A 27,523-nucleotide genomic window follows, 5' to 3' on the forward strand; every position below is an offset into this window, starting at 1 on the left:
AAGCCCAAATAAACAACAAAAAAACCCTTCTGAACAAAACATCCTTGAAAATACGGTAAGGCTATCTGGGCTGTTACAATGCAGTGTTTGTGTTTATATATAGACCTAAATATGCTTTAGCACTGGCCTCACGGTTTATAGCCAAAAGTGTTTTTTGCTTGTGTGCTCCTCCGTCCTGACAGCGTGCTGGGGCCTGCGAGGGTCAGAGGAGCACGCACCCATCTCTGGAAGACTTTGCTTGGGGAAATCAGTGCAGATGCTGCGTTTGGCAAACCGAGCACAATGATTGTCGTGTTTTTGGTAGCCGGTATTATTTTGAGGTCAAAGCCCCTGGTGCAGGTTCTTGGTCAGGTTTCCCCGTGCTGTTACCTGTGACATTTTTTGCTCCCCGTGCTGCGACCCTCGGGGTGGAGGGACGGACTGCTGCAGCAGTTGGGGGTCTAACCCTGGCCTGTCCTGTGTTTGCTTACAGTTTGTGCCTTAGTTCCTAGGAGAAAACTAGGACTAAGCTGAGCACGAATACACAGGCTGACTTACCTGGAAGTTTTAAATTTGAAGCACTGCGCTTGTTTTACCTGGATGTTACAAAACTCCAGGACGGGGAGTTACCTCTAGCTTTCGCCTAACCCTTAACAGGCCGTCAGGTGCGTCCGATGTGTCAACCCCATGCTTTGTTTTTCCCTGTGGTCTTTTGAGGCTACGCGTGAGGAGTCAGAAGCCGCTGTCCCGGTGGCAGCCCCCCCTCCAGCCCTGCTCGGGTGCTCGCGTTTGTTACTGCTGATGACCCCCCCGCGCCTCAGGCCGTGCCTGCCGGCGGCGGGGCGCTACCCGCCGGGGGAACAGCACGGCCCCGGGAGCTGCCGGCGGCCTGGCTCAGGGCACAGAGGGGCCCCGAGCAGGGTGGCGGCAGCCCGGCCTCCCGCAGGTGCCAGAGGCCCCGGGCCCCGCCGCCGCCCCGGTCCCGGAGAGGAAAGGGGCTACGGACAGGAAGATGGCAGGCCGGGCTGAGCCAGCACGCTCCGCGCCGCCCTGCCCTGCCTCGCCTCGCCTTCCGGCCGGGCGGGCAGGGGCCGCCCCGCCGCTCCCTGGGGCCGCCCGCCCGCGGCAGGGGCCGGGGCCCGGCGCAGCCCTCCTCCCGCCGCCGCCGGGGGGACGACGGTCGCTCCGCTCCCCCGCGCGCGGATCTGCTCCGCGTTTTCCGGGCCTTTCCCGTGTTCTCGGGCCCCGACACTCGAACGTGCTGCGCGGCGCTGGCCTCGGCGCCGCTCGCCATTGGCCGCGCCGCCATAGCCCCATGGGCGTGCGGGCCGCGCATTGGCCCGGCGCCGCCGTCCATCAGGCAGCGGCGGACTGCGTCAGGTTCGGTTGAGCGGCGTCCCCTTCCCTGCCTGTGTCTGGCGGCGGCTGCGGCTGCGGGGCCGGTGCGGGCGGAGGGGCGCAGCGGAGGGCGGCCCGCTCCCTCGCTCGCTAAGATGGCGGCGGCGGCGGCGGCGGCCGTGGCGCGGCTGGAGGGCCGGGAGTTCGAGTACCTCATGAAGAAGCGCTCGGTGACCATCGGCCGCAACTCGTCGCAGGGCTCGGTGGACGTGAGCATGGGCCACTCCAGCTTCATCTCCCGGCGCCACCTGGAGATCTTCACCGCCGCTCCCCCGCCGCCGCCACCGGCCGGCGCGGACGGGCCGCCGCCTCCGCCTCAAGGGGACCCCGCAGTTGCCGCCGGCGGCGGCGGAGGGGACTTCTACCTGCGCTGCCTCGGCAAGAACGGCGTCTTCGTGGACGGCGTGTTCCAGAGGCGGGGGGCGCCGCCGCTGCAGCTGCCCCGAGTGTGAGTAACGCGGAGCCGGGCCTGCCGTCCTCGCCCGTCACACCGGGGCCCGCCGGGCCGGGCCGCGCCGGGCTGCCCCGTGCTCCCCGGGAGGACTGGCTGACGCGGCGGGGGTGGTGCTGCTGCTCCTCCGCGCTGGTTGTCCCCGGTGCCGCTTGGCTGGCACACGGTGCCTGACAGGCGGGGAACCGACCCCGTCCTGGCGACACGCGCCGGCGGTGCTCTAGGCCTCCTTCTCCCCGGCACCACCCGGGCACCCGCGCCTCCGCCCCCTGCCCTCGGATGTGCCCTTCCTCCGGGGGTCCGGGCCCCGCCGGCATGTCCGCCTCCCGCTCCGGCCCCTCCGGCAGCCGGTGGCGCAGGTGGGAAGCGTGAGACCCCGGCGGTGCCGGTGCGAGCGGTTGAAAAAGGGTCACCCTCCTCCCGTGCTGGGTCTTGCACGTAGCAGTGGCTGTTGTGAGTTTGGGAGCAGATCCGTCTGCAGCCGTGCTTGGAGGTATTGTAATTAGCAAATGGAATCGGATACACCCTGGAGTATTGTTTACGTGCTTCAAAGGAAGCCGGTCGAGTGGTTATCCACATATCTGGGATTTCTGAATTTAAGATCAGTGCTGAGTAAATCTCGTAACACCCTTGGTGCTTTTGCAGAACGTAGAGAGATTGTTTTGTGCCTGTGTTTGCCTTCTGATTTAGTGGCACTTTCTGTCTAATTGCGACGTTTATCGGTAAACTGAATCATACACGTGAAGTACTTCTGCTAGTCTTAGTGTTTTAAGATGTGTTTCCTTACGGGACAACGAATGTATGAAGATTTTTTTATAATACATTCTTTTACCATTACCAAATATTAACTGTCTTTGCAAAATAATTTTCTAGGGGAGCGTGCGAGGCCTACCTACTACGTTTAAGGATACATTGGACAGTAAATAAGTTATCTGTGTTTTGAGGACTCACATGTAGGGAAAGTGAAAGTGTTTTTGTTTAGTATATTTCAGATGCCTTGAGTAAGAAATACCTAAAAGGTTATGAGTGCTTTACCTTTATAAAACACATGCCATCAGTGACACAGTCTGGCTTAATGCCTTGCAAGGTTTTAAACAGTGTTTAGGACGTTGACGGCGTATATTTTCCACTTTGACATCTTAATGTTAGTTTCCCCACCCAGTTCCTCTGTGAAAATCGAATTGTCTTACCTTTCTGCTTTCCAGGAAATGCTCATTCTAAAAGTGTTTAACAGTGCCAGTATGTGTAGAGTTGTATAATCATGAATACAGTTGGATGACTTGTTTGACCTTTAACTGTAACTTCTATTTTTGCTTTCTGCTTTTTAATATTAATAATCATTTGGCATGTGGTTAATCTATATTTTAATCTAACACATTTATGAAATATACATCAAATACTGTTGGTTTTTTTTTTTGTAAGCAGTTTGGTATAATGTACTAATTGCAAGCAAGTCATTGTGCATTATGTATGTTGATTGCAAACAGTCTAGAATTAGTTTGAGTAATTTAGGCAGTAGCATTCTGTTAAATGCTGAAGACCTCAGGAAAAAAAAAAGTACTGCTTCTTCATGCTGTCCGTGTCATTACTGACTTGTAATTTATTTTAGTTCTTTCTATCAGTGTTACTTTCTAAGTAGAAAGGAAATTCTGAAGCATTTTTTGTGTGTCACTTTTTTATTGAACGATGATGAAAACTTCTGTGCAGTTAAAATTTCTTCACGAGTTTATGTGGGTGGTGTTACAGAAACTAGCATTTGCTTGAAACTGACTGTTCAGTGATTACACCATTTCTTAGACTGCACACCAGTACCCTTCAGTTTCAAGGTCTGTAAGCTGGTTGTAGTAGTTACCTCCTGGTTACAAAATGTAGGTGTGATCTTCCATGAAGTCTTGTAAATAAAAGGTGGCATACCTTCAGTCCTGGCTGGAAACAGTGGAGCAGTGTTCAGCTGGGTGAACTAGGATTTCTTTAGTCAACAGGCATAGTAGGGATGAGTTGTATCTTGAAGGGCAGGCAAAATCTACAGGGTCATAGCTAGATTGGTGATTAAGATCAAATGCTGCCTTACTGCTTTTTTAAAAAAATAAATCTGTTTATAAAAGGAAAGTCTTACTGGAGTTTTATAGGGAAATAGTATAACGAAATAGTAGTTTCATTATTTGCAAAGATTTCTTTTTTTTTTTTTTTTAAGCACTGGAGTCTTCAGGCAAGTTCAAAGCAGGCGTTATCTGCTTATAGCAAGTCATTACGGTGAATTAATGATGACTAATATTGTTTGTAGCTGTGTTCTTGAGTTTCATTGTAGGTTTAACTGGTCACACTGAAGATGATCTCCTGGATTTTAAGAATCAAACTTAGTTCCTTCAGTATAATGTAAACATTAATTAACAGTTGAAACATAATTTGAAAGAAAGTAGTTTTGGTGTGAGTTCCAAGATTGATGATTGCTAACCTCCAGCTCAAGTAATCACTAGATCTATTTTTGTTGTTGTTTAATCCTACTATGTTGCCAGGAATATGCTTTGCCTATGACTACACAATCATTTGATTTCTTTTTTTAATGGCAGGTGAAGTTTAAAGAAATCAGGGTGGCCTGTTCCTTCTGTTTGTTTTTAAGTGATCTTGGAAAACAAGAATGGAGTGTCCATCTCTGCTTTTTGTAATTAATAGTGAACTTACAGATAACTCCAAGTAAAATATTGTTACAGACTTGAAATGTCTTACTTATTTAATTGTCACTAGTAATTGTATGTAATTCCAGTGTCCTTGGCCTTTTTAAAATTTCAGCACAGCATTTAAAAATGATTGCATTAATAATCTTATTGAATTTCCTGTTTTTGGAAGGGAAAAACAGAAATACAACTTTGTAGTCTCCTGTAAAACACTCATTTTTAACATCTGGAGAATTTAAATTATTAATGTTAGAGTATACCTTTACCTATAATAAAGGCATCTTTCTTTCTACAGATATAAATGCCATGAAACGTGGAATTACTGTGCATGAAGATAACTGTTCTGGTAGCTATTTTTAATGCTTCCCTGGAAGCCTTGCTTACAATTCAAATATTTAAGCTATCAAGCAGGAGGTAATAGCAGTGGGAAGTATGTTTTTGTTTTTCTAGTTCTTGACAGACTCGTACCTACTTGTGTATGTACAAACCAGCTGTCATCTTGTTAGATTAATAAAATGGGGGCTGGGGCAAAATACCAATTTCTTTGTTCATGTCCAGTAATTAGCTCTCCTGTCTCTGTCATAACAGAGGCATGGGATGAAAAAGGTTGTAGAGTCTCCTGTTAAACACACACAAATCAAAGCAGTTTGGTTAGTCTTTTACACTTGCCTTTAAGATGCATGGACTACCACTCTCCAGTTCATAAAGTTCCTGTTTTTTAATTGGTTTCATTTGATGCTTGTCAAATTTCCCCTGACTTCAGTGAAAGCATTGTTAAGATATATTGCTAGGTAAATAACAACATTAATATTCGAATTTTGAGGTTTGTGCTGGGCACAGTGGCAGTTGTTGACAGAGCTCTTGTACATGGCTTTTGTAGAGGCAGGGTTCCAGACAGATGTAACTGATACAGCTGGAAAAAGCAGACTGACTTCTGGGTACAGCTTAGCTCTGAAGAAGTTTTGTTTTGTTTTTATTTTTGGGTTTGTTGGATGTGCTTTGTACATTAGCATTTGAATTCGCAAAGACCCTGACATTTTGAGCTTGACTGTTCGAAGACAATGTCTTGTTCGTTTTGACAAAACCATGTATTTTGTATTTCAGTGATCACTTTTGGTTTTGTGGAAATAGATTTGTGAATCATAAGATACCATTAACATAGGAACAGCATTTCTGAGTTCATACCAAAGATACATCTAGTCCTGCCTCCAAGAGTAGTCAGTAGCAGGTGCCTAGGCAGGAGCATAGAAATGGATGTGTTTCGCTTGTTTATTCTTTTGGATCCCAAAGGCAGAGTTTTGGTTTTTTTTTGGTTTTTTTTTGAGTTCAAACCATTTATTATTTCCATTTTTTTCTCTCTCTTAAAAAATTTTTTTTTTTTGAAACCCTGTAAACATCTTGTATCCACAGCATCCTTGGGCACTGAGTTCTGCAATGTAATTGGAGCCCATGTTGGGAAAAATACCTCTTTTTGATGAGTTTTTTGAACCTGATACCTGGTAATTTCATTTGATGCAACTGAATTTAGTTCTTGTATAATAAGAGACAGTATGTTCTCATGCTTTTCCTCCTAGTGTACAGAGGGCCGAATCAATATTTTTAGTTTGGCTTTGTGGTCTGGATCTACAAAGAGGAGTTATTACTGCCTTTTAAGTAGTAGAAGCTTTCTTGCCAGCGAAAGCCAGTAGATTCTGAACAAGGATCAAGTATATCCACTGAGTAAATTCCTTGGAAAAGTTTATTCTGTTCAGTGTTACCAGAGAAGGAAATAGCACAGCAGATTGTAGAGAACCTGTTAAGATGTCAGTGCACTTTTTTTCTATCATCTTGTTGCAGTTACTGAAATCGTATGCAAAGATGTGATTGCTGTACGAGTCAGAGCTGTGGCTGCAAGCATGCTCAGTGAAAATTTCTCACTGGAAACGACTCAGGTTTGGCTTAACAGTTGGGGTGAATGGATCGTAACATCTCCTTAGGTAATGTTACTCGCTAGGTTAGGAAGAATGTTCTTTGCTTGTTTTTTTGGCTTATGGTTTTTGTTTTAAAGATTTTCTTTATGAATAGAAGTATTAAGATACTTTAAGAAATCAAACAAAACACTTTTTTTCGATTAATATATTTGTAAGTATAGATAAATTACCTCAGGCTGGATTGGCACCTGCTTTTTCCTTTTCTTGACAACACTTCTGATAGATACAGTTGCTTGTAAGGAAGACAGCTGGCTGAAATGTTTTTGAGACCTTATGATTGTTTTGTGTTCAGACAAGTATGTTGGAATTCCATACTGGTTGTATTAAAACTGAATTACTTAAAAATTACCTCTAACCATAAAACTAAGAAATGTTGGCCTTGACTGTGGCTTACGAATCAGACTCCAGAAACTTTTATTTACTTTCTTTAGCAGACTCTGTGTCCCATACGTAATGACCAATAAGATTAACTGGGCTATGTTTATGGGTGGTTGTTTGTCTACTTTAAAATAGGATTTGCAAATGTCAGGTTCACTAGCAGTAGTATTGTCACATAAGCAGATCTGGTTGAAAAGGAACATGGGAGGAAGAAGGTAGAGTGCATATTATTTGAAATGAAAATAGAGAGATGAGCGTGAAGTTTCTATAGTCATAATTTCTGTTACAGTTGTTTGTCGTCTCATTTTCTTCGTATTTCCCTCTCAATTGTGCACACCTTATGAGTGAATTTTTTTTTTGTTGCTGAAACAGTGTTGCAAATTGTCATATACCAATACAGTATACTTAAAACAGTTTTGTATTTGGATTAATTTGCACTTGCCTTGCTTTTTCTGTTGATATGATTGATACGTACATGAAACTTCCTTACCAGATTCTACAGTTTTACTGATCTTACAAGTGCTCATTCATCTGCAGTTAGCTATAGGAGTAAGTACATTCTTTGTGTAGCTATATGAAATACTGTAAACTGAGAAATCATCTTAAAAATTAATGGTTTCTTTATCGTCTGTTAAATTCCAGTTCTATGATAGAAGCAAGATTAGTGTTGGTTTAAAGATGCAAAGTCACTATTAAAACTCTCTGTTCCAAGAATCTATAGTTGAAAGAGAGTTTTGAGATTCTTACCTTCAGTTATAATAATGAGGTAAGAGATATGTAAATTAAATCATTCGTTGCTTTGCGTTGATTAAATCAAAATACAATACTGGTATTTGGTTGTGAAATGCACTGTGTTTGGGTAGGAAGAGACAATTTCTGCTATCGGAGAAGTGTAAGTTAAACAAGTTAATAAAAAAAATGTTCATCTTTCACCCTTGCTTTTCAAAATAAATGTGTGTGATTAATTTGCTTATAATCAGGAAATGGTATTGTCTTGTAAATACTAGTCCTTCCTGAAGCTTGGTGTGTTTTAGAGAATAATTCTGCTGTGGAGGAATTCTGCTGTTGGTTTTAGTGTTTGTTGGTCGTGGTGTTGGTTTTTTTTTGAGCATGTGCAATTCTTATGCACAGAGCAAAAGACTTTTTCACATAGTCATGCCTAATCTATTTAAAATAAGATAATTGTGCATCTGATTTACTGTATTTTTCAGTAAATACAGCAGTGCCTTCAAGACCTCTCAAGTCCCATTGCATTGTGTAAAACACTGGGAAAAAATATATTTTCAAAGAAAATTACAAATTTGTCATGTGGTAGTGTGAGGCCATCTCTTTTGTACCCGATGATGAGTTTTCACAACAGTTGTGTTTACTGATAAGCTGGTGTCTTTCATGGAACATCATACTGAAAGATTGGGAAGGTGGTAGTTTTATCTACTGTCTTGCCTGTTTTCATGATAAAAAGTTGATGTGTAGTGACATTTGTTTCCCGTGACTTCCTGCCTTTAAGGAGTTTTTTGACCTAGATAAAGCAGTCAGAGGGGAGGAACAATATTTATTCTGCAGCTATTCCACATTGGATGGCATAGAAAATAAATGTTATATTCTTCAGTTCAGATTTCATTCTTACTGTTGTATCACAGAAGGGTGCTGAGGCTTTGGTAGGTTACTTGAAGAGCTGGTGCAAATCTTTGTTATTTTGTAGTACATCATGTTTTACAGGGCTAAAGAAGGTCTATACATGTTTTTGGTCTTTGTTTATTCGCATTTGTTTGCTTGTTTCTGTTGCAGCTACTGCATGTGCTTCTGTGCTGTTCTTTCTGTGCTGTTCTTTCTCATTAGTAATGTGAATCATAAACTTTTATAAAACATCATCTTCATGTATGCCATACAATTGAGTATTTGTGGGAGTAAAATTTTCAATATTGAAAATTTCAGAATGTCTTAATATTTATATAAACATATCACATTTTTGTTTGTCCACATGTGCCAAATAAAATGCAAAACATGAGCAGATTAACAAACAGTTATGTCCATGCTAAACTCGAAACCTTCCTGTCGACTTGAGCAAGGTGGAATGAGCATTTGTAGAATCAGAGCTGTAAAGTAAAAAAGCCAGCGACATGTCATTATCATAGCTTTATGAAGCGTAACAAAATGACTGTAGAGTTGACTGGAATGAATTTTAATTCAGTGTTAATTTCAGGTTTTACATTAAGAATTATGGAAGAGACCTCCAGCCAAACTCCTACTAAAAGCAGAAATTACTTCAACGTTAGATCAGACTGCTCAGCACCTTGTCCATTTGAATTTTCAGTATCTCCAGGGATGGAGAAGTGTTAACTAGAAAATGCTTCATGTAACTACAACCCCATATTGAAAAAAATATTATCTGTGTTTCCAGCAGCAGAATTTTGGGAATACACAGGCTGCTTAGCTTGATGTACTGCTTAGCGCTAAATAATGAAAAAAATACCTCATCATTACTTTATATTGCTACTTGATACTGTTGGTGATCTCAAGTAAATGCAATTGCTAATAAATATGTACAGATGATATCTATATTGGTAAACATTCTCCTCACAAATAAAGAGGACAAAAAATGGACTTGGTCAATACATATTTAAAAAAAAAAAAGGCATTTCATGAGGTATGCAGGCCAGATGTACAGGGTAGGAGACTGTTCTGAATAGAAGTAGAGTGCGTTTGAGGGTCGTGACTGTAGAGAAATTGTTAGATGCCTGCACTGAGATGATGTGTCAAAGCAGAGGGCTGTGATGATTGTGTGGAAATACAGGAGCTGTGTCAGGGAGTACCAAAAGGTTCTGGAACTTCATGTGGTTCTAGAATCAAAATTTATGTTAAATCTTGCAAAGGTGCAAGAGTTTTGAGGGGGTGATTGCTAAAAAGATTTGAAGGCTGGAGGAAATCCCAAATAGTGAGGCACTCAAGGAGTTCCATATGTTTGTCTTATCAAAAAGGAGTGCAAGATGGCTGGCTTCTTTTATGGGGATAAATTAGGGTACTGAAAGGCTTGCTAATGCATCACGCACAGGTATAAAAACCCAGAGCCTGTGAGCACAGCTCTCAAGGTTTGAACTAAGCACATATTTTTAGCAGCATTGGAACAGCTTACGAAGAAGAATGGTGGTACCTCCATTTCACCATCTTCTGCTGATCAAAAATAGATACCTTTTTGGAAAAGGTGGTTTAAAACAAAAAATAAACCTTGCTGTAGTCAGACCTGGTGATTAGGTGCAGTATAGGTATGGTTGCATGAAATTTCATGGCTAGAAGAAATACAAGTAGGTGAAACTTCTTAGCTTTTCAGCCTCCTTTTCCTCTGCAAGTACTTTTTTAGTAAACTCCCATTGGGTTATGGCAAGAGACCTTTTCATTAAATGTTTTAACAAGAAGTCAGTGCTTGGCTTGGTTTTTAATTAAAATTGCTTCTAAAGCACCAGACATCTAGTTGAGCATTTATTTATTTACACTTGCCAGCAGTGTTCTTGCATGCAAATGATTTTGATGCTTTTGTTCATTATCATCTTAGTCCTCATATTGGTACACCATGAAGTTTCAGAGATAATTTTCTTATAATATACAGTGATTCTTTGAGAATCATTCTTCTTCAAATAAGTCTTAGAGATACCTCATGAGGCATAAGCCTCTTAGTTCTCATGTTGGTAAGAAGTCAGGTTAGCATGTCATATAGAAAAAGTGTTTACACCTTGTACTGAAATTAAATTCAGGTTTTCAAAATCACTTAGAGATGAAGATGAATGTGTGTTTTTGGTTTAGAGATGGTATTAATGTGCTGATAGAAGTTGCTTTTAAATTCTGATTTTTACTGACATTGCAGTAGGGTAGCAGGTGATTTCCTTACCCATTTCCTTACTTTTTCCTTTTTTTTCTTCGTTTTTTTCCTGTCACAGCTGGGAAAAAATAGTTTCACTTCCATTGAAGCATCAATTTCCTCAAAAAATGTGTATGTGAAATGTTAGTGTCTTAGCACAGTATATGATACATTGTTGCACTACATGTAAGGTAGAAGGCTGATTTATTCATGAAGATACAGACACATAATTATCTGTTTCTGTGGGATTTTTTTGTTGTGATGGTGGGTTTTTTTGTTTTTTTTTAAGACTGAGAATATGTGAAAAATATCTTTCATCACATTGTATTGTCCTGTGTGCCTATTTGAGGTGTTCTAGGCAGAATATAATTTGAGCAGACAAGGCATATACACACAGTTTATATTCTTTAGTAGCAGACAGACTTGATGGTTACAGTATCAGTGCAGCAAATGCATAAGGGAAGTAGTTGGAAAGTATAAATGATGGAAGCTTTCTCTTAAAGAAAATACTTTCCCTCCTTCAGTGATACTGCTGTCTTCTGGTGTTTGTAGATGGGTGAAGAACGCCTGTGGAACAGTGAGGGGAGATAGAGACTTAATAAGGTTAAGAAGAGTAAGACTTAGACAAGAGAAGTGTGAATGTACTCATGCAAAATTCTGTGTGGGGATAAGTTCAGATTTGAACTAGAACAAGCCGATTATTTAGGTAAGCAAAAAAACTGTAAGAACAATGGTAAAGAGGATGATTTTAGTATCATGCCATATACAGATAAGAGAAATGGAAGAGGAGAATGCAGTCACTACGTGGGAAAGATGAGGACATAGGGCAATGTGTTTTGCTTTAGGATATGAACAGGGTATTAGCGGGGTTTGTAGTTATGCAAGGAGAAGTGAAAACATTTGCTGGAAGGCTTGAAAAAAGATGGGAAAACGTTGAAAATCACCTCAAGTTTGAGAGTTGAGACTGAGAAGTAATATAATTGTTATTACAGAATGTAAGGGGCTCTAACTTTATTTTGGGAAATACTAAAATTTTTGTAGAAGAATTAAGAAATATTAGGAACTAAGACAAATGTTAATAATTAAGAAATATTAAAATGGAATATTTTAAATATTAAAATATTTAAATAGTCTTCTTAAGTCTTATTCAGAAGAATCTGGGATCTCACTTTTTAGAAGCACAGGCTGTGCTTTCATTAGCATCTAAGTGTTTCACTGCTGCTGAAATGGAGCATGGGAGGGGAAGGTCTTGTTTTCTGCAGTGCTCCTGACAGCAGGTTGTGCTGGCCTTGAAGCTTGTCAGATGTTTCATAAGCCACTGATGTCTGATTTTTTTGCTTTTTTTTGGGTGGTTTTCTGTAGCATTGAAGTGGCTCACCGAGAGGTCTGGCAAGCAGTGGAACTGGCACGGAGTATGTGGTGGGCCTGCACAGACTTTCGGCAACAGTCGGCTTGCTGTGTCTTGTGGAATCATACATTAAGGAATTGCAGTTATAAGAGCTGTTATGCTCTATGAAATAAAAATGGAAGGGAAAGGAAAGATCCAAAACAGTAGAAGACCAAAAACAATTTGATGTATTAAGAAAGCACTTGCAACGTGATATAAAAATGTTTAAATCCTGAAAGCTCTTGAGACAGCATGCTTTTAATAATGCTAAGAATTTGTTTTAAATTAAAAAATAATTTTTTAAAAAGTAAATATAGGGAGAGTGGATGCTGAGATGACTCCATTGTCATACCTTTGGTTAATATGTGCTTTCTGGCCCCCTTTTTTTTTTTTTGTCTCTGCATGAATGTGAATACACAGAGAAAATGGCTAGAGAAAAAGGGGTTCGTGTTCCTTGGCTGTAGATCATCTCATAGCAGAGGACAGAGTTAATTCCATACCCTAAATCATTGTATGTCCTGCTGTGAAAGGTAGACTTTGCTCCCTAGGTCATTAGTCCAGTTGATGGTTCAAGTATATTGTAGTCACAAGCTCGAGATAAAACTGAACATTAAGGGTACAGTGGAGGTAGATGGCCCTTTTAAAAAATTTTCTGTGTTGTTCTTGTTTGTCGTAGTGTCCCCCTGTGCCCCCCAGCCCTTTTATCTCAGAAAAGTAGGCTTCTCTACCTGTAATAGTGACTGGCTAGAGTTTGTGCAGCATTCTGTCATTTGTCTGGAAGAGAAGATTATTTTGAATAAAATTGTAAAAACATTTCTGTTTCTTACATGTCCTTTTTGCAGGGGTGGTGTATATCCTTAGTATTTCTTCAGGAAATAAGTGAATCTGCTGAAGCTTTTTCTTTGCCTTCTTTATGTGGCATAGTAAAACCAGGCTGCCACTTAAGGCAAACGTGTGAGTAGTCAAGAGACAAGTTTAGTTGATCCAGCCTTTCAAAACTGCTTAGGTAGGAGGCTTGAAAGTAGCTGCGCATTTTCTCCCTGTTCTGATATAGCTGTCTTCTTGCTGTCAGTCTGAAGCTTCCTTCAGAGGGCATGAGGTGAAAAATTTAAGAAAAGCAATCATTTGGAGGAGGATCAGATTATGACAAAAAATGCCCTTCATTTCGAGTGCAATATTCAGTGGACTTGGATGCTGACACAAGTTAGTAGGAGTGAAGTACATAAACTATCATCAATCAAAATCCTGTTTATAACTTCCACAGATGCAAGCATTAAAGAACGTATTAAGCAAAGATGTGTTAAAGCAAGCAAGTTATTTCCTTTCCTTACATGTGTGAATATTCTGGGTGTGGCTGGGTTAGGTTCAGATAAGATTTCTACTAGGTATTCTGCCTGATCTGGTCATCGGTTGATACACTTGTTTTGGGGTCACCAACTGAAGCACTTTGTGTGTGTGTGGAGATCTGACCCAGGACGTTTTGTCGGGAGGAGGGGGTTGATGGCTTTCGTTCTTTCTGCACTTTCATCTTACTAAGCGTCTTCGCTTTTTAGTAGCATTAGGAGTTACAAGCTAAACGGTGAACTGTTACACTGTTAAAATTATATAAAAACTTTGCTTTGAAGAGTGTGCAATCTATTCTTAAGTAACTATTAAAATGACTAGATTGTGTAAGAAGATTCTCACAGAATGATGAAATTCATCCTCATGCAGTCCGACTTCCAATGATACTATGAAGAGTTAGAGTACAGTCTTTTTCCTGGCAGCAATTCTGTAGCTACATCACTGAGTTGAAGAACAAATGCAGTAGTTTAAGGTGGTTACCCTCTGCTATGAATGTGGGTTCTGAAATGAATGCAGAACTGAATTCTGAGTTTAGGGTGGGCTCCACAGTTTGTGGTTTATTGTAGTATTATTCATTCAGCTTTCTAGATATTGATAATCGCTACAAACATTTTTGGACCTGGAAACCGCAAATGTGTATGTCAGTTGAAATGTTCAGATGACAGGCACATTAAGCAACACAGGAAAGAGATGCAATAGGTAAAAACCACAGTAGAACTTCAGTTGTTTATCCTCTTGAATTGACATTCATGCCTTTGTTTTTAAAACCTTTTCCTGGTATTGGTCTGTCCATAAAGCTGAGAAATGCAGCTAGTCTGTATTATCAGCAAATTCCAGAACCGTTTAACAGTGCGCAAATACCTTGTGAACCCTGGCAAGACAAAATAACCTTCTGCAGTGAAGGGTACAAAGCTGTAGCATTTCTTGCCTGTTTCATTACTTAGTTCTCGACTAGCTGCATCCCTTCTCTTTTTTCTTCTCTCCTGAAAGACTGCTGGCCTGGGAGGAGTGCTGCTGTTAGAGCAGAATACACAGAGTGACTTCAGAAGTTCCTGTGAGCTGATTGAGCTGTACAACTTCTTGCGAGGGGTTAAGCAGAGGAATGGGGTGAGATGGAGGGAACAGCGAGCAGCAAGCTGACAACAAAACAGGCTTTTCTGGAAGTGTTTCATTTTTACGTGTTGTCTTTGCTTGAATATCCAATTCTGTGAATGTCCAGGCTTTATGTAACAAAACTTTCTTCATTAGAACTGAGGTTCTGCCGAAATTCTGTTAGAACTTTAAAAAAATTTAATTTTCTTAGCTGTTTTCTGTGGGGTGAGATGCTGTTTTCTAATATAGCCATTTTTCCTTAACTGCATCATAGGACATAGGGAATATTACCTATTTCAGATATAAAAAAAAGTCGGTAATTAAATGTTAAAGAAACTTACCTGAAAATGAAATGGGAAACCTCATTCACAGTTGGGAGAAGAATTCAGATCCTTCCACCTGCCTCTGTTTTAAAGATGCAAGTTAAATTCTGACAGCAATTTGTGATCGAGATTTTAAATTGCCTTCATGAGTTTTGGCCTGTTGTGAATAGCTTTTACTGTCTGCTGCAGTACAGGCAGCTGGAGCAATCATCTGCAAGCACACCCTAGTACACAAATGTTTACTTTTCTGTCAGTAGTGAAATAACCCTGCTTGTTTTATGGTGTGGTGGTTCTGAGGTTGGAAGATTGTTGAGCCTGGAAGAGATCACTAACCCCAGCTTGCTACTTAGCTATAAATAAGTTTGGTCTGCTGTGGGCTAGTAAGTACCCAAGATTCTTATGTGAGGTTATTCACGATTATCTAAGGTTATCAGCAAAATGACTGTTCTTAAGCCTTTAAAGAAAAGAGGCATGCAAACCATGCCAAAAAAAAAAAAAAAAAGTATGTGAATGTAAATAATTCAGCCCTCAATCGTAAGGATAAAAGAAAATTCTATAAAAGTTTTCAGTTTGGAGTTAATGTTCTAAAGTTACTTTGGCTTAGTAGTAGCTGAAGAGAACTTCACTTACGTTTTTGAAGAAAACATTACTCTCATTTGTGTATGCGTGTTCTTTGTGTTAGCTGGAATGTAGCTGAGTAGTGTGTCATAAAATAGTTGAACTTCATCTGAAAAGCGTGAAAGCGTGGTTATATAGAATTACAAAGTAACCATAGTGTAAGAGTGTGATTTTGACTTCTTGGAGAAATAATAGGATCGTGGACAGGGAGAAGAGACCAAGGGAGGTATTTGAGGAATCAAATTTAGTAGTTTAATCAGAAACGTTGGTTGTAAAAATTAGGCTTTTCTACACTTTTTGAAGTTAAGAAAAAAACCCTGCAGTTGTGGAAATAGACATGGGAGATGGCAACATGGACGTGTGTTGCCCAAGTCTCTGTTTGTCTGGGGAGACTTGGGAAGACAGGATGTGTTTTTAGTAACTTTCCTAATACATACTTGGATTCCATTCTTGTACTGGAGTGTGTTTACGTGCGGTATCTCCAAGGTAAACTATTGTGTCTGCAACTTTTTCTTTGTGCAACAGCATTTGATATTAGTAGGGTTAGGTGGCTTTCTTGTTCTTCCAGTTAGATTTCTTATCTTGAAGGTCTGAGTAGTTTAGTGTTAATTACTTTCAGACAAATATAGGTAAGTACCAGGGGGGTTGGGTGCCTGTTGCAGTGACATTGCATTTCAACTTGGAGATCCCTGGGCTCTGATTAAGGAAGTGTTGGTTACTGGATGTGTTACACTAATGCAATTTTGTCCTACTTAGGACTGTTTTGTCTTTGCGGTAGCTGCTTGTTCAAACTTTCCCCAAGAAATTTGAAGAAAAGAATATATATGACTGCCCTGTGTTTTTATAGGGACGTTTTGTGGTAAATAAATCGCTGACTGAGAACATACTGACAGTGTCTGATACAGAGAGAGCAAGAAGTTGGGCTGATAAAGTTCTTCGCTGAGTGAAGGAGACTTTTATTTCTAAGTCTGAAAGGTTCTTAGATACTTGTATTGTGATGGTTCACACCTTCTTTAAGTCATTAGAATAACCCTCTTAAAGATGTTCTAAATGGAGACAGGATTTGACTTGTGCAGGTAATGATTTAATAGAAAAATACAAAGGAAAGAAAAATTGCTCTGGGGGTTTTCAAATTAAAATACTACAGGATGGGTATTTAAAAGGAAGTAAATAGATCTAATCATAGCCACTGGTTTGAATGCAGAAGGGGTTGATATGGTCAGAAATTAGCATACAGTAGTGAGGGATAATCCTTTCTCAAATGATTTGCATGTCAGCACTAGAAGCAACTTTCTTGGTATAACTTTCACAGAAGTGGAAGTGACTGTGGAGTGTGGAGGCAGAGCTGGCTGTTACAGAAAGCAGCTTTTTGAAATTGCATATTTGAACTTCAACTGAGTTTGTGTTTTCACCTATGTTTTGAAGTCTTAAGACTACACCATTGCATTTAATGGTCAGGTGGGCAATGGGCTGCATCATAGCATATATTGCTATGTTTAGGACTGTGAATGCATAAAGTTGTGCACAACTTCGAAGAGTGTTGCCGTAAGCGCATGCACGTATGATCCGTAGCATGGATCTGAGCATAAAGCTGCCTCTAAGAATGGCAGATACTGCAATAGTCCTTGTATATGATCTTACATAAACTGAGTCTACTGGATTTAAAAATTGCTTCACACTATGACTGGCTATATTTGATACAAGCTTTTCAAATGAGTTGGTGCCAAGCAAAGCATTGTTTGGAGTATGCAGAAATAACCTGCAAGCCAAAATTAGCATGTATTCACTTTGAGTGGTGTGTGTTTCGTCAGGGCTGCCCAGATCATGTCATCCCTGAAGGCAGCGCATTTCAAATTTAAATGTTTAAGCTATTACAACATGGCACATGCTGGTGAATGGTGCCAATAACATACGCTGAACATATGACCAGCACATGCCTCCTCTTCAGCACAGGCCATGAATGATTTAGTATGTGTTCCAAGCTGTTTATGTTTGGGAGTTTTTTCCCCTCTGTCAGTGTCAAGCACTGAGTCTTTTGTTTGTTTTGTTTTTTTTCCCCCCCTTCTTTTCTACTGTTGCTATTGATTCTGTATTTCTAATTTTTTTTCTGCTGCGTTTACCCCCCGTCCTTTTGTGCTAGCTCTTTCAGAAGATGGTCCTTGGTATCTTGTGTGGTAGTGTCATTGAAACTGTGGAGACTAGTCTGATTGTTTACAACCTGAGAGATAAAATGGCCTTCTACTAAATCTTTTGGGACTTGGTACGTATTCATTAGTTAGCTGTGATACCTCTTCTTTGTGTAAATTTTTTACCTTTATGTTTAACATTTGTGAAATGGCAGGTTTTTTGCCTCACCCCTTGTCATCTTTGGTTAGATCAATGGTGTTAAGCATACACTCCATAGGCCTGTTCTGATCTTTAAAACCATTTTTGATGACAGCTCAAACTCACAGACTGCTTGTGCCTCTTCACTTGCAGCAAGCTTGTGCTGTGAATTCTGGTACAAAACATCCGAGTGAGCACTGACGCAGACTGACAGTCTGGGGAGTACTGGGGAACAGCAGTAAATAAAATTTTAGTGGACATACAAATATATTGCATCTTTGCAGTGCGTTTTGTAACATTTTAGGGAGTATTACCTGTTGGGGTCAGGCTTGACACAAAATTAATTTGACTTGATGAGCTTTTCAGAATGCATCATCTCAGAATTATTTGTGTGTGCTGTAGGTAACAGGTTTAACATTGCATGCTTCTTTATATAGATTATTCTCTTTAAATTCAGTTTTCTCCTGAGATAGTGTATTGAGTTAAAGGATACACTGTTACAGAAGACTTCTGCTTCTCATGTTAAGTATTTGGTAACTTTATTTTCAAAGCATTTGCAGTAATTGAAAGTATCTTTCTCATTGTTCCTGTTCTTAAAAGAGATTTTTTTTTTTTAATCTTCACATTAGATTTGTACAGTAGTACAGTTTTACTAAAACATGAACAGCACTTTCATCTCCTTGTTTTAAGCATGCCTGTATGTAAAAATCGGGCTGTGAAGATAAACTGTAACTCTTTGGTTTCAAGGTTAGTTAAAACAAGGGAATTGGGAGTTAGAGCATGAAGAACCGTCCTGTTCTGTCCTGTCTGTTAGCTCTGGTGTTCACATTGTGTACTCAAGTCAGATTAGTTTACTGTTAGGCCTGAAAAACAATCCTTTAGAAGAGGAGGAGAGAGGCAGGCTCAGGATTAGTTTTCTGTCAAGTCAGAAGTGCAGTTTTTTCCATTACCAGATGGGAAGAAATTAATAAGGTTGATAAAAGTGTCTTCACAGTATCTTACATAGCAGTTTTATCAGCATTTGAGCTGATCTAAAGGTTCCCTGCTCTTGAAAGGTTTAAGGCATTCTTTCTAATTCCTGATCCTGGCTCAGAGTCCAGCCGCCCCCTTACACTGGCTCTGGCACTGCTAGGTCCCTTGTTAGCCGGTTCTCTCACTAGCTGCAGAGAATACCACTTTCCTCTTAAAAATTTTGTTCTGCTGGGTTAGTTGGTGCTGCATTAGTGACTGGAGTCAGCATGCTGACTGAGCCTGACAAGCCATACACTTAGCAGAGAAGGCCCTGGCCTCGTACTCCACAGGCAAAAGACCTACATAATGTTTCTGGACACCGCTCCTACAAGGAGCAAAAGTTCAGAGTCAAAGATGCACATAACTCAGAAGAAGAAAAAAATAAAGTAAAAGGTAACCACTGTGGACAATGAAGTTGGACTGGAAAAGCAGTGTGTTTGTACTATTTCTAGTAGTTTCCAAAATGTTCATAAGATTGATGGTCCTCATTTTGCACTTCACCTCTGAAATATCTTCGAACACAGATATTTGATAAGTGGTTTCTGGTAGTCTCTGTTAAGCTTTGCGTTTTGTTTTTTCAGCAATGACGAAGAGTTTAAGGGTTTCATATTGCGTTTCAAACTTTCTGCATCAGGTGATGGTGTCCTGTCTCATTGCCTTAACAATTTTTATGGAAAAGTCACTGATTCTTGTGACACTTTCATATAAACTGACGGTTGCTTTCTCAGGAGAGGGAGCAAAACTGATTATGAGATATAATTTCGTAACTGAACTAATTAGTACTCTTAAGGTCTTCGTGATGTGATACTTTAAAAATACCTGGTGAACCTTTTTGACTCTTTCTAAAAACCGTGACAAACTTGTGCATTGAAGTTAAGATTTAATGAAAAACTTGTAACGTGGGGGGAGGGGGAAAAAAATCTTGATTCTTTCTTTTTTTGGGGAAGTTTTATATAGATTGTTTTTGATCATCTAAGGTGTCTGTTATCTTAGTTTTTAGCTTTTCTGATATAAAGCCTTTACATTGTTCTCTATATACTGGAAAAGTGTACATGTTATTAGAGTACAGGATAAAGGTATGGTTATGCCCCCCAGAATTGTTAAAATGTCTCTTAGATCTTCAGATTTTAACCTTTCTTCTCTTCTCCATTCTTGATTTGATTTTTTTTTTAAATAGAATTTGAACCCAGAAAAAGTCTTTTACTTTTCCAGAGGAGTATTCCTCAGGCCATGAAATAGTTTGTTGTATGGGTTAAAAAATTAGGGGAATGAGCTCCAAATACGCAGTAGTATTTGTTGCTACTTCTGTATTTATGATGACTTTAACTTAGGGGTCACCTTGGACGTTGTGGTAAATGCCACATTTTTTTACGGTGCTTGCTGTACTAACATACGGATTTTAAAAAAAATATATTTGCAGGGTAAAAGTTTTTTTGTCATTATTGAAGGAAGTATGGTACAATGCCTTACACATGTGGAAATTAGGAAATGCTTTCTGTATCTGGGGATTAACATTTCATTTCAATGTAATATATCTTTGCGAAAATCTGAATCTGTCAAATATTAGTTGGTTTTCAAGTCTAAATTGAAACATGTTAATTTAAGTACTGCGAAAATTAGTGTTTGCTGTTCTTTTTTTATGCAGTAGTGTATGCATGGAACTCATTTGCACCTTTTCAGTTTTTCCGTACAAGTGGATTCTGCAGTGGAATTTTGAAGAGATCACATGACTGATGAAATTGTTCTTAAATATGCAATCCTATATTCAAATTTTGCTACAGAAATTTATTATTTTATAGCAATCAATATTTGTGCATGACAGAAATGAGATGGCAACAGCAAATGGTCATCTGATATAGGGAAGGTCCAGCAGATAGATATGCTTTTCCAACCTGTGATTTTATGTGGGGAATTTTTAATTGATAATTTGGAGGTTTTTTTATGTGACAGTTTTGACAGCCCCATTCGGGGAAGAATGATGCTCGGTTGATAAGCTGGGGAAGCCTGACTTGAACAATCACTTTGCTTTTGAGGGGTGTGAAAGGAGGACATGTTACTCTATCTGTCTGTCTATCTATCTATCTAGGAAGGCTTTGCAAATTTCTGCTCTTCGAGGGAAGTTTAATTGTTCGAGCAGTTGAGCAGGATGTTCCTCTGTGTAGCTGTACTGAGAACCTCTTTGGAACTGATTGCAGCTTGCTTTTTTTCCCAGCATTTCAAAGCATTTTATAAACTTAACTATGTCAGTTTGGCTGCACAAGAGGAAGAGAAGACTGGACTCAACATTTATTTTTGTTCTGGAAGACTAACTATTATTTTGTCAGTTAATACCTACAGAGCTGGTTTGGCTCTAACATAGCTCAAAGAAGGACCAGAGTTTAAAGCAGAGTGATGCGTAGTGAAATAGTGCATTATTTACTGGGATCGTTTTTTTTCCATCTGTGTTTTTAGAAAATTTAATGGTCTGGGAAAGCAAAATCGCAGAATAATAATTAAAAAAGGTCTGGAATTTGAAGTAAACCAAAAGAAGCCCCTCTCAAGACATGCTTGTTTTAGTGCAAGAAAACCTCAGATTGGGTTTGGTTTACACAACCAAACCATATACTTTTTGTAGTTACCCTCCCATAGAGTATTCTTTGTTGTGTGGGATCGATCCAGGTATTGTGAACTCTGCCGCCTGTCTGTAGCAATGCAGTCAAAGTGAAACATTTCAATAGTGTACAGCAGTGCTCTTTGTTTAAATAGGACAAGAAATGAAAAGTGAAGGTGCTACTTGCCATATACTTCCCTGTCCAAAACAGCTCAGTTATTGCAAAAAAAAAAATAGTAATCTGACTTTTTTTTTGTCAGTGAAAGTTTTTGCAATTTCATTGCATTGGTTGTGGGGCAGGGTAGGAGTATGGTTAGTTAAAAATAGCAGATATAACATAGATAAACAAAATTCAAGTCCTTCAGTATTGCAAATGGGTAGGACTTTTACTTTTCAGCACCTCCAGCTGTGTGTTGCTGGGACATTTGCATGTTGTGCTTCGCTGTTAGAAGTAAGAGACATGAATGAGTAACAGTTCTAGTAGCTTGACAACTATTCATCATCTTGAATGAGGACCTCTTGTTCATTACTAAAGCTTATGCAAAGGAAAGCAAGTCAGAAGTCCTTTTCCCCCAGATATTTTTCGATATTTAGGATACAAGTTTTAGCTTTTTTCTGCCCCCCTTTTTCTTTAATTACTTGAAATACTGCTGTTTTTTTTTTCTGTTTGGTAATGGAAAAAAAATCCTGCTTCTAACAGATAAAGAAGAAACGTCTGGGTAGCTTGACATCTTCAAATTCTTCAGTATGTAACTGTATAGATTTTGATTAGAATATAGGCATTTAATGTGCAGTTTTCATGGTGTAATGGTAAAGGACTAGTGAAATGAAAATTCCTCTAGCTCTGTTTGGGTGGACATGATATATTGCTTAAGATGATGTGCAGGTTTTGCTTTTTGCCGTGTAGGCTTCACAGTAGCTACTTTTTTGCTCTTTAAGCAGTTGCTCCTATGCAACAAACCGATTGAAATACCTCAATCTGATTTAATTAAATAATCTCCTGTGTACTGAATATGTGTGTTTACCTGGTGTTCTTCCTTTTAAAGCGGTTGTAGGAGACAGACTTAAGGGGGGTGATCCAGTGGTTTAAACAAAGATTGGGTGTTGGGGGAAAAATATGTTCTGTTTTCAGCACTGTTGCACACTTGCCAGAATGGCTTGGCCAAGTCACAAATCTGTTTAATCTGTTTTTAAAAATGGGGATAATACTTCGTGGGCAGAGGCAGGGGAGATGATGAAATTTCAGTGCTCTTTTCTAGCACTTTTTATCAAGAGCTATGCTTTGCCTTTTAAAATTGATTCCTTGAGGTTTGAAGTGACTTAACCTTGTCTGCAGTGCAGACACCCTGGTTCTCTCCCTTTCCCACTTGCCTCCCCTCTCCCTGTTTTTGAGGACTATTGATTCTGGTTTTGCCAGTGCTCCAGACTTTCTTACATACACTGTTCCTGCGTGAATGCTACTACCCTTAAACTTTGTGTGCCTGGGACTGAAAGAACACTGTATCTAATCTGTTATGCTGATGTGTGTTCGATACTTCAGTGCTTTCTGATGAAAGACGTTACAGAAATGCAGAGCAGTGTGTTTATTCAATTATAGTTGAGACCTTGAAAATATACGGGAACATGTAAATTTCTTAGTTATTTACTAATACGTGATACATAATTGCCATTACGCCAACAAGTTTTATTCCTAGTGTAGTTTCTGGTACATTTACATCTTTAGAGTGGTAGAAATTTTGTGAGGAATTCTTGACTTAAGTGGTCGTAATCCATTCTGTTAACAGTATCTGCAGTCAAAATACTGACTTATTTGGTCAAGCTAAAAGGTCCCAAGTTAACCAAACTTTATTCTGTTGAAAAGCATTGAATATGCACGCTTGTTTACAAACAGAGTTCTGCACTTCCTTTTATGACTAGCAACTTCTGGAAGCTTACTTTTCTGTAGAAGTTCAAATTTCAACTTTTCAAAGAGAATGATTAGAACAGTTGCATAATGAAATGTTTTCTTACGCAGTAAGTACCATAAGGCTTTTAAATTAAGGTGTCATGATGCTTTTACTTTACCTTTTTGAAGAGAGGTGAGACTGTGAGATGACCTGAAGTTACTAAAGCATCAGCAAACTTCTATATTCATCTAGAGGAGTCTTCTGCTGGGTTAGTAAATTAGCTGGAGATAGGAGCGGCTCCTGGTAGCAGGTAAGGGGAGTAATTGTGTGGCTAGAAATAGAACTGGTACAAGAGGTGGGGAAGAGCATTCGCCATTTGGCAGTGCTTGAGCTGTTACATTGCTTTATCGCATGAAACCATCCCCAAGATCAACCTTTTATTCCTAAGAGCCTGGTGGGTACCTATGCTTCAGGAATCTTGGCTTATATGTTTCGTTACTGGGTGTTGTTCAGGGTGGCTTTCATTTTGCTTAATACTGGGGATGTGTGTGAGTGAAAGTGTATGTGTGTGTCTGCACCTGGACTCCCTTTAAATTTAGTGAAAAACAGGCATCCCTAGACTCGATTTCTCCAAACCAGTGTGGGCTTTCCCTTTCTGTGGGATGTACACCATTACGTGTCTGTTAATTTTCACTCACTGTAGAGACAAATGACTAACCCAGGTACAGGTTTATGCTTGGAGAAGTTAATCCCATGCTTCATGCTTGCTACACTGTTTCCTTCTCTGTAGTGTTGTTCACCAGTACAGTGACAATAGTTAACATGTATTCTGATGAAGACTTATTTAGCCTATTTTTTAACTCCTGGACAGATTTCCACTTGCATGACTATCTGACTTGTTAAATCATGTCTGTTATTTTTTATTCATTTTGGTTCTTCTGCACTTTCCTGCTGCCCCTTACAACAGCCCATGATTTGAGAACTTGGCATGACCTCAGAAAAGTAGCTCAGGAGGAGTGCTTCTTGAAGAATATTTTCCAATAATGATGTGTTTGTTGTGGATTAAATAGTTGCTTTACTTTGTGGCCTTTCGGAGTCTTTGGATTGGTTCTTGAGTGCCCACACAAGTGATTAAGGAAAGTAAGTTTGTGTATGCTGTGGAGCAGTCCATGCACATAAGATTTCTAGAGGGTCTGCACCTTCACTAGAAAAGTTTAAGGATTTGCAAATAGCGGAAAAACTGAAAACTGGTTTGAACAAACATTCTGCAGAGTACAGCGGGTTAAAGAACTGATCTCGCAATATATTATAAAATCTTGATTTCTGAGATACCTAGCCCAGCAGTATCACCCAATTGAAGGAAGTATGGCCCTTGGACATGAAAGATCTTTAGGTAGGTAATTGTGAAATTTAGTTAATGCCCACAGCTTTCTGAGGGGAGTCTGAAAAATAAGTCTGTTCTTTGACCAGACAGGCAGATTTAAGGGGGAAATTAAACACTTCTGTCTACTGAAAATCAGAGTTGGTAGGAAGTGGTTTTTGTCATTCTTCGATGGCCTGAGTTAGTCATGGATTTCTGTGTGAAATAAAGGACTGTTCTGCTCTTGGAAGCAGAGTTCTGCCTTGAAAAGCTTGTCTAAAATAAACTTTGCTTCCTTGATTCAAGGATAATCTTTTCTTCTGTGCAGCATGCTTCTGTGGGTAGCTGTTCTTTTGGTGATGATTAGGGAGTTTTGGCATAATTTTGCAATAGAATGCAGGTCTCTGAGGTAATAAATGAAGTCTTTTGTTACTGAAGTAGTGTGTGAGTCATAAGTGCTTTTTTAATGATTATGCTTGCGTCAAAACACATCATGACAGCACTTGTTCACTGTACTTCCCCCTACTGTTTTATTTGTAAGGAATAGTAAAATGCCAAGTGCTGTGTGATTGGCTCTAAGCAGTTGTGTTTAGTTTGCTGGTAACTTTTTATTTAGCACTGAATGATATTCTTGTAACTTCAGTGTTTCCGTATGAACTTTTGCATCCCCACGAGTGCCCTACAGCTGAGGGTGAGATGCCAGGCACCTCCCTCTGTAACTAGCTAACTTGGTAGTAAAGGGTAGAGTGGTTTTGGTTTGTCTACTTCAGCTCAGCTGTGATGGTAAATCATATGCTTTATGAAAAGTTTTTGAATGGTATTTATTGCCATGAAAGTTTGAGCTTGGATATTTGGTAGTAGGAAACCATTGTTAAATGCAGTTATCTGGAAGGAAGAAGAAATGATGATTGGTTTTTACTTTCCTGTTGCAAGCGTTTTGTTTCTGTTTTTTAAACAGGAAACTATTGTATTTTAGAGTTACGTATGCTCTGTTGGGACTCGAAGTAGCTACTTGAAATTTGGCAAAGATAGAGCCACACAATCTTTTGGACAAGTTTTAATTTGTTTTTATAGTTTATAGCAAAATTTAGGGATAGAGACCACACAACCTGACTCTGCATACGGCTTTTGTGTACAGAGATGCTAAATACCCGAAAATGCAGTGTTTCCATAGGCGGAGTTTCTTTTGTATTCACAGGCTGGGGAGCCTCAAATTCCAGAGGCATTACATGAGCAGTTTTAATGAATTAGTGTCTGGTTTTCCTGCAGCAGATGTGACAAGCAGCTTTATAAGCTGCTTCCCATCGATCGCTGTTTTCCAGCTCTTTTGTGTCTTTCTTTTGCTTAGAGAAAAGCAACGAAGAACTTGGTTTCTACAGTAACTGCTGCCTACATTCTTGCCTGCAGGCCAATTTCTTTCTCAGTTCCTGCAGCTTGTGCAGGGCTACTGTATTGAATTTCTTTAGGTTTTGGGGCTTGAGTGTGTGTGTGTGTGTGTCCCCCCCCCTTCTTGCTGGTTTAAATATTTTACGCTTTAAGAGGAGAATGCAGTGGGAATTTGTAATTATGAGATACGTATTTTTAATTAACCATAGCACATTTCCATGGCTGTAGGATAACCTATATGTTTTTACTGCCGATCAATACCAATGTTTGTGTGATTGGTATATGAAGAAAATGAGATGTCTGACTGCTAAAGCAAGAACCTCTGCAAGTTTGTAGTAGCACTTTCGTTAATGCTTGTTTCTGTAGTGTGATAATGCAGGGGAGGGGTGAGATCAGCTTGCAGTTGTTAATAGAATCATTTACATGTGCAGCAAAATTTGCTGTAGTTGAACAACTTCAGGACATGTCTTTTTCAGTCTCTACTTTTAAATGCCCTTAGAGAAATTGTTGTGAACGTAGGGTTAAAAATGTGTTGTTTCTTATGAAGTTAGCTTTCTGAGTGGGAAAGAATTGAACACCATTCTGAACAAGAACTTGTGTTTATTACTGAGTTTGTATTTGCTGCTAGTGATTCAGGAATGTTCCTGTTGTCGTCATCCATATTCTGTTGTCATAGGATCATTTTTTGACGCAGACAGGCTTGTTCCAGATCCTTCTGAAAGCGGGTTAGCACCATTCCTTTAATGAATACCAACAACTTTACGTACTTCTTACGCACTTGCTAAAATGTGAGTAGGGAAGTATGTAACTTAGGTTTCCTGTGGGGGAGCCATTCGTTTACAACTAGATCATATTTCCAGCCTTTGCTTAGGATTTGGTAGAAGTATTTTGTTGACCAACTTGAATTAGCGTGAGGCTACAGCAATATTTCATCACTTCTGATAATGCATGGGTCTTTGCTTTTGAATCTTAAGACATTTGAATGTATAAATAGATAGATCAGTGATATTTTTTTTTTCTTTAGGGTATTTTTTCATAGTGCTTTATGTCACTCTGTGGACAGTGATTACACACCTGAAAAACACACAGATACTTGTGAGAAGTGTGCCCACTGCTTAGACAAAAAGTCTTAATTGCCGGTTTAAAAATCCGAGGGTGTGTTGTTCCTTGTGATACTGAAGGTCGAGCTTGCTATAGAGCCCTCACATTTCCTGTTTGTGGGGGACGTGCTTTGCGACTATTGATCTTTGGTCAACAGTAATCAATTGCAAAGGATACAAAGAATTAAGGGGAACACACGCGAGGTCATGATTCACTCCCCAGAGGAGAAAGCTGCCACTTTTTAAAGGGCAGTTGCTTTTGGGGTAACCTCTAGAAGCATCCTGACTAGTAATGGCCAAACATAATTCAATGTAAATTTATCGTAAATTAGCCAAATGAAGACTTAGTTTAAAACCGTGGAGGCAGGGAGGAGGAGGAATCCATCCTAGCACTATG

General features: G+C 39.8%; 1 protein-coding gene across 1 annotated transcript in view; it reads left to right on the forward strand.

The window, feature by feature from the left end:
* Window positions 1-1,290: 1,290 nt before the first annotated feature.
* Window positions 1,291-27,523, forward strand: part of FOXK2 (forkhead box K2) — a 48,396-nt gene continuing 22,163 nt past the window's right edge. The window contains exon 1 of the mRNA XM_075440865.1: window positions 1,291-1,825. Coding sequence (XP_075296980.1) covers window positions 1,473-1,825 — 353 coding nt within the window. The 5' untranslated portion in view covers window positions 1,291-1,472. The remainder of the gene's footprint in view (window positions 1,826-27,523) is intronic.

The sequence above is a fragment of the Opisthocomus hoazin genome, chromosome 21, assembly GCF_030867145.1.
Source record: "Opisthocomus hoazin isolate bOpiHoa1 chromosome 21, bOpiHoa1.hap1, whole genome shotgun sequence".
Lineage (NCBI taxonomy): Eukaryota > Metazoa > Chordata > Aves > Opisthocomiformes > Opisthocomidae > Opisthocomus > Opisthocomus hoazin.